General features: G+C 38.1%; 2 protein-coding genes across 3 annotated transcripts; one reads left to right on the top strand and one right to left on the bottom strand.

The window, feature by feature from the left end:
* Positions 1-238: 238 nt before the first annotated feature.
* On the bottom strand, positions 239-4,704 carry LOC108059843 (centrosomal protein of 135 kDa). Of its 2 annotated transcripts, XM_070219675.1 has the most exons (5): positions 3,739-4,703; positions 2,074-2,943; positions 1,924-2,020; positions 1,418-1,516; positions 239-622 (listed from the first exon to the last, which is right to left on the bottom strand). In XM_070219675.1, exons 1-5 carry the CDS (start codon positions 4,615-4,617, stop codon positions 270-272), a joined length of 2,298 nt encoding a protein of 765 aa, XP_070075776.1. In that variant the 5' UTR covers positions 4,618-4,703; the 3' UTR covers positions 239-269. The 2 variants fall into 2 exon arrangements, with proteins under 2 accessions (XP_070075776.1, XP_070075777.1); XM_070219676.1 differs by lacking the exons at positions 239-622; positions 1,418-1,516 and adding an exon at positions 1,713-1,865 and having other exon boundaries at positions 3,739-4,704.
* Positions 4,705-5,331: 627 nt separating this feature from the next.
* On the top strand, positions 5,332-7,190 carry LOC108059835 (uncharacterized). Its single transcript, XM_070219707.1, has 4 exons — positions 5,332-5,563; positions 6,338-6,570; positions 6,630-6,809; positions 6,869-7,190. The coding sequence occupies exons 1-4, from the start codon at positions 5,372-5,374 to the stop codon at positions 7,098-7,100; spliced, it is 837 nt and encodes a 278-aa protein (XP_070075808.1). The 5' UTR covers positions 5,332-5,371; the 3' UTR covers positions 7,101-7,190.
* Positions 7,191-7,566: the final 376 nt, after the last annotated feature.

The following is a 7,566-nucleotide window of genomic DNA, read 5'->3' as shown; positions in this document are numbered from 1 at the left end:
AGTTCTTCAAGCCTAGCTTCTAGCTTTGATAAATACAATAGACACTACTACTAAATACTATTTATTGCATTATTATACCAAATGCTTTAGTTTATTTATATTTTTGAATCTTGGAATGTTTTGAAATTCACTGCGTTCAAAAAGTTTGATAACAGGTTGTATCTTTCAATTTCTTCATAAAAAAAATCGGTGTGATATGTTCATTAAGAATAATTCAAGTGGTAATTTCCTCAACAAATGCCTGTTAAAAACTTTTATTATTGAAATTGTTAACTTTGCCTCCTTTGTCTGCTAAACCTCAAGGAGCCGAAGAAAAAGCTATGTTTGGATCTCAGTGCCGAGGTAAAACGGTCAATACTGGCATCAACCTCTGATATTTTCTGTTCCAGGCGGTTGTGTTCTATGTAGAGCTTCCTGACCAACACTCGCTTGGTCCTCAAGTGGCTTTCAGTTGCATCGTAGTCCCGCAGCAAATCCGGATAATGCATCAGACAGCCGGCTGTTTTCAGCTTCGTAGTCTGTTTTTTTAGATGCTTGTGTTGCACCCTTTCCTTGAAGAGACTATCCCGGAGATCCTTCTTCAGTTGCTCCTGCGATTTTAGCTTAGCCTTCATTTTTCTCACACCCAAAAAAAAGTAGTCATCAATATGCCCCTATTTAGGTGTCAATGTGACACTATTGAGTGGAAAAAAATCTTTGATCCGAACGTCATTAAATTGACCCTATTCTGGTGTCACTTTAATACTTTCGAAAATATTAATTTGACCCTTTTTGGTGTCAAAGAGCCACTAGCCGGTGTCATTTTCTTAGGATTAAATAAAATTTGACATTTGCTTGAAAGCTCCTGTAACCATTCTGCCATGGCAAAAATTAATATGGGCATGGCTCAGGGGCCAAGGCGCTAGGTTCTGATATTATTTTGTGCTCGGGGGAACGAGGTTCGAATCCCGCTCGAAACACCATTATTATTTTTTTTTTTTATCAGTAATCTAACACAACTTAACATTTTTGTTCTTAAAATGATATATATGCATTTTAAAAACTTTTTACCTACTCCGACTTAACTGGGTTTCGAACCGGGGACCTCGCGCACCAGAGGCAGACGCCTTACCAACTGGGCCATCGAACCGTTTTGCGCGCGAGCGAACTCTTGACAAGTATAAACAAAATCGATACTCGAGTAAAACATCGCCGAACTTCGAACTTCGAAAACCAAAAATGATAATTATTGGGATCGATGTGAACCTAGTTTTATCAAAATGACACTATTTAGTATCAAATACGATTTTTCTGAAAACGTGGTATACTTTTGACACTCATTTGGGGGCAAATTGACCCCAAAAATTTGATCCTAGGGGCAGTGTCATTTTAAACCACAAGTATTAATTTGACACTCAGGATTTTTTTTTTGGGTGCAGCAATTCCTCGTTCATTTTCTTTTTATTCATCCAATGGGCCATCGCATGGAAAGCGTGAATTTGACGTTCGCGCAACCGCTTTAGCTCCAAATCTCTATCTTTATGGGTTCAAAATAGTTGAAGATTTATAAGTCGTATTACTTTTTTTGGAGTTATGTAAAATAAACTTAACTGTTTATTTTTTAAAGATTTAATGTACCATTATTATTGCAAACAAATTAAATAATTGGGATGTTGCATTAAAACTATAATAAATATTTAAAATATAGCCAAAAATATCAAATCAAAAAATCAGATCAAATAGATAGCTATTTAACTATTATTAAACTATATGACTAGCCACGACATTGAAACAGAAGGACAGATCGGCCCATTAGGTGATGCTGATAGAGAATATTTATACAACAGGGTATAAAACGTCTTCTAAACTGCATAGCAAAGTTGTGACTAAAATTAAAATACCCTCAATAATATTTTACTATATTATATTATGTTAAAGTTTTACCTTCAAGCTTTTGTTTCAGCGCGTAATTGCTGCCCTGATTGGAAATATATTCAAGAACTCGCAGACCATTACCAAGATTTTCCAGTTTTTCCGATTTCTAAAATATTACTTAAATTCAAATTTTAAATTAGATTGAATAAATGTTCTCACATTTTTTAAGGCTTGCAATCGGTGCTGAATGAAAATCAATTCACCTCGCATATGAGACATTTCATCGCGAACTGTGTTCATTTTTCGAAACAGATCCTCAATGACCAGTTTCAAGTGATCGCAACCTTCTTTACAGAGAGTTTCTCTGACTTTCGCTTCGAATTGGGTGACTTTCTCGGCATTCAGGCGGCGAGAAACAGCGAGCTCCTCGGTTAAGTCCTGAATTTGCTTGTGACATAACTCCTCAGTCTGCTTCATCTGCTCCAAGCGATTATCGAGTTCCACTTGAGCTGATATAAGTCGCTCGCGATAGATTGTATCGATTTGCTTGGGTACAATGACCAAGTCGAACTCCTTACGCCTCACATAATACTCCGTAGTGACCTTTTCGAGACCGTGGTTTCGGTGCAGCTCGGATTGGTAGTCGATGACCAAATGATGCAGCTCCTCCAGCATTTTCTCCTTGTCCAGCAGTCGACTTACACGCCCCCTTCGCACTGAAGTTCTTTCAGCGTACTCCACCACTTCGTTTATTATGACGATAAGAAAGTTTTCGATAACCTCCGCGTTGGCCAAGCTGACTTCATCATCGATCGGCGAGGTATCACTGAAGATCGTTGTTCTGGGACGAATGCTCAGTAAATATTCACTTACATCCTCATCCGGTATTTTTTGTGGCACTATTTCGATTTCCTCGTCACCATCGGTAAGACTGCCTAGACTGATTTCAGAGCTGAATGTTCTTAGGTCTGGATTTTCGATGTATTCTTCCTCCACTTCGAGATCCGTTGAGCTGTCCGTCTCTCTTGATCTATAGCTTCCTACGTCCAAGGCTGGCAGGAATCGCCCCTCCTGATTGGGTACTTCTACACCCAAAAAAAAGTAGTCATCAATATGCCCCTATTTAGGTGTCAATGTGACACTATTGAGTGGAAAAAAATCTTTGATCCGAACGTCATTAAATTGACCCTATTCTGGTGTCACTTTAATACTTTCGAAAATATTAATTTGACCCTTTTTGGTGTCAAAGAGCCACTAGCCGGTGTCATTTTCTTAGGATTAAATAAAATTTGACATTTGCTTGAAAGCTCCTGTAACCATTCTGCCATGGCAAAAATTAATATGGGCATGGCTCAGGGGCCAAGGCGCTAGGTTCTGATATTATTTTGTGCTCGGGGGAACGAGGTTCGAATCCCGCTCGAAACACCATTATTATTTTTTTTTTTTATCAGTAATCTAACACAACTTAACATTTTTGTTCTTAAAATGATATATATGCATTTTAAAAACTTTTTACCTACTCCGACTTAACTGGGTTTCGAACCGGGGACCTCGCGCACCAGAGGCAGACGCCTTACCAACTGGGCCATCGAACCGTTTTGCGCGCGAGCGAACTCTTGACAAGTATAAACAAAATCGATACTCGAGTAAAACATCGCCGAACTTCGAACTTCGAAAACCAAAAATGATAATTATTGGGATCGATGTGAACCTAGTTTTATCAAAATGACACTATTTAGTATCAAATACGATTTTTCTGAAAACGTGGTATACTTTTGACACTCATTTGGGGGCAAATTGACCCCAAAAATTTGATCCTAGGGGCAGTGTCATTTTAAACCACAAGTATTAATTTGACACTCAGGATTTTTTTTTTGGGTGTACGATCTCGGCACTGCCGCTAGCCGACAAGAGGTTTATGTCGGGAAGGCGGCCAAATATTTGCAGAAAATTAAGTCTCTCAGCTTGTCCATCGTGCTCTGGTTCTTCAAGGCCACATTCCAGTTCCGAAAGAGTAGACTCTGTTTCGGTCTCAGAACCTGATAAAATGCTAGTAAGAGCCTTTCTAGAATCGCTATCTGAGATAGTATTTATCTCTACCGAATCGGATTCTGACGATTCCACAAATTCTATTTGTGTATTGTCCGCATCTGAGTTATCTTTCTGCACATCATCTGCTTCCTGTGGCTTCTCCGTTTTTAGAAGATGTATCCTATGGCGACCCCAATATCCTGTCTTGGTTATTGATGACTTACTTCTGATAGCCCTGCTTTTGTGTCTTCGCGAACTCGTGGATAATCTGGATGAAAGGGATATATCCGAGGCCAAAGAGAACAAACTCGTCCGATTCGCTGGGGAATCGAGAAGTAAACTCCTAGAGGAGCGATCACGGAAATTGAATTTCTGGCTCGACCTCTGTGACGCTTCCCTAGAACTTCCCCTGGATTTCCCGTCCTTTACGATCGTCGGCGAGTTATTTCGCGACAGTACCTTGCTCCGCGGACTCTTGGCCCCCTTTAGTGGTCCTTTTTTAACACGAGTCCTTGTAGCTTCTGAAGTCTTCTCCCTTTTAGCTGGCCCTTTTTTGAGAAACTTTTTGGTTACCGTCTTTGATGCCAATTTAATGTCAGTCTTTTTCTTTTCTATCGTTTCGTTTTCTATCAATATAGTAGATCCTATCCTGGATCTTGGCTCTATGGATTCTATGGAGTGTGGTGTAGTTGGGGTTACCAACGAATATGAGGTTCTCTGAATTATACTCATAGTGGTCTAAATCATAAAACAGCGAAAACTCAAAAAAAACAAGGAACGACTACAAAATAAATAACGGACAAATGAAACGCAGAGTCAATAAAAAGTATAAGCTTGATATTTAAACGAAAGCATGCTGATATAAAAAAAAGTTTTGGAACTACATAGCTCTAATTTTTAGCTCAAAAAACATATGGACAATTCTTTGCTGTCAAAAGCTTGAAACTTGATAAAAACATATTTCTATATGATTTTGGAATGATATTTAATTTAAGTTAGATAGATCTAGACTACACAGAGAAAATCATTTTAAAAAGTAAAACGTTTCATACAAATTTATTTTACTTTGCATTTTTAAAACGTTCTCACTTTTATTTTTAAAACGTTTTTATATGAAAACGGTACCTAAAACGTTGTATAATTTTCTCTGTGTAGGCGCTTATAAACATATTGAGAAATGATGAAACTACCTGTGATTTTTGATCGTTTGTTGTTCACACATAAAAACACTATATAGATATGTACAAGTATTTACTTTTACAATCCAAGATAATACATTTTAATCCCAGCATTCTGTTTACCTGCAAGGGGTGCTAGCGATAACATATGAGGACTGGAAAAATCCAAACCCATTCAATGAAACCCTTGCAGGCATACCTGCTTATCATTGGGGCTTTCAACCTAAGTATACCAAAGATTTTCATGTTAGCTACTTAAGAGTAAAAATTGAACATAGGAATCAGTTCGAAATAGTAAGTAGTTCAAAATGGATCACCTAGCACAAGTAATCCAGCAGCTGGAGGATCTTAAAAGTTTGTTCATTCGAGATTGGCCAAAATATTGCAAAGAGTACTACTGCCTGGACAATTTTCTGGATCTGCATAAATGGGACACTCAACTGGAGGATGTGAAAGTTTACACTCTTCCCAATCTAGGACTAGGATTATTTGTGATCGTGGTATGAGTGTGATAAATTTTTCTTAAATTGTGCGATCTTTATACCGGTTACTCGTAGAGTAAAAGGGTATACTGAATTCGTGCAAAAGTATGTAACAGCTAGAAGGAAGCATTTCCGACCCTATAAAGTATATATATTCTTGAGCAGGGTCACTAGCAGAGTCCATATGGCCATCACTGTCTATCTGTCTGTCCGTATAAACGCTGAGATCTCGGAAACTACAAAAGCAAGAATGTTGGGATTACCCACAAATATTCTTTGGCTTCCTACACAGCGCAAGTTTGTTTCAGCCGAGGGCCACGTCCCCTTTAACCCCCACAATCCCCTTAAACGATTTTAAAAGGTGTCTGGCGCCCACATCTTTAAAGCAGCGGTCGGCACACACATACTTTGACATTTTGTTTTATATTTGTGTGAGTAATTTGCACTGGGCAGCTCATCGATGTGTGTGTGCAGACCGCTGTTCTACGTTATACATGTGCGAGCAGCGCGCTTGCAGAACAAAACCCTATTCTCACTTAATAGGGCGCTGCCGACCGCTGCTTTCAAGGCTTCGGCAAAGTAAAAATTCAGTTTTATTGTACATATTTATTAATACCTATCGAAATATAGAAGAAATCTGACCGTACGTTAAAAAGTTACGTGCTATCAAAGTTTTATATCTCCATCTCCCTCGCAATCTCTTAAGCTGAGTAACGGGTATCTGATAGTTTGGGCACCCGACTAAAGCATTCTCTCTTGTTTTTTTATTTTTTTGTTATTTGAATCGGAAAGGATCGTCATCAAATTTTTGTGGTATTTTTGGAAGCTGAAAGATCTGAAAGTGTTCTGAAGGAATCCTTATTGAAATTGGACTTCTTTGGCGGCGAACAATTCGCCTCTATGCCAAAAAGATATTTGACTGTTGCAAATGATATTATTCAGGAGAAAAATCTGAAATTACAACTCGATAGTATCACCTATTCTATGGTTTTAAGCAAAGAAGAAGCACAATACTTTCAGGTGGAGTAAGTACATATAAAGTAGAATGATCTATGTATTTCAACTAATTTAAGAATTTTGATAGAGCAACAGTTGGCTTTTCCTTGAAATCTGTAAGTCTGGACGATGCTTACGTAATTAACAACAATTGGGAATGGAGTGAACTGAGTGGCAGTCTTTCGTATATTCAACGCCAAATTGGTTACAATACCAGTGTGGGCTTGTATAAAGACGAAAATAATGAACTCGTGGCTTGGTGTATTAGGTAAATATTTAAGATTTAGATCCGGACAAAATATATTCTTAACTATTGCTTTTTAACAGAGTTCAGGATGGTTTACTGGCAGCCCTGCAAGTCAAACCCATTTACAAACGTCGAGGTTTTGGCGCTATGATTGTGAAAGAATATTCCAGAAGAGAGGCTGTGCAAGGACATGACACAATCACCGAAGTGGGTTCAGAAAATAAGGCATCGTTAAACCTGTTTACAAAATTGGGCTTTAGGATCAACGACCAGTGTCATTGGTTGTACACGGAAGCCCCAAATGGCGATTGATTTAACATGTTTGCCTTAAATTGATTAAATTTTTTTAGATTTAGGGGTCCAAACGCACCAGGAACTGCAATCATCCTTTGTATTTTGTATTTCAGCTGTAAACTAGTGTTAATAATATTATTAGGTTTATCACCTGAGGAAAGAATGCAAAGAAATACGAGATACTGTATAAGAGAATCTTTAAATACTTTATCTGGGGTGACTACTGTGTTCTATCTCATTTTTCAGAGACCTATATACTTAGCATGAAGTCATGATTTTCATACCATAAACGTGGTGTATTTTGATTAGAATTTTATTAAGGTTAACCAGGATTAATATGGATTTCTCCTTAAGCGTAAATCATACTCATCCTCTTTAGCTTGCCCTTTTTTCCCAGTTAAAAACTAAACTTTTCACTGCAGCCATCAACTCCAACACCATCTATAGACAGTATGCCAAATACCTCCTTGCGGCCCTGAACACT

The sequence above is a fragment of the Drosophila takahashii genome, chromosome 2L (assembly GCF_030179915.1).
Source record: "Drosophila takahashii strain IR98-3 E-12201 chromosome 2L, DtakHiC1v2, whole genome shotgun sequence".
Lineage (NCBI taxonomy): Eukaryota > Metazoa > Arthropoda > Insecta > Diptera > Drosophilidae > Drosophila > Drosophila takahashii.
Note: the sequence above shows the minus strand (reverse complement) of the source record. Positions and strands in the feature narration are given on the sequence as shown.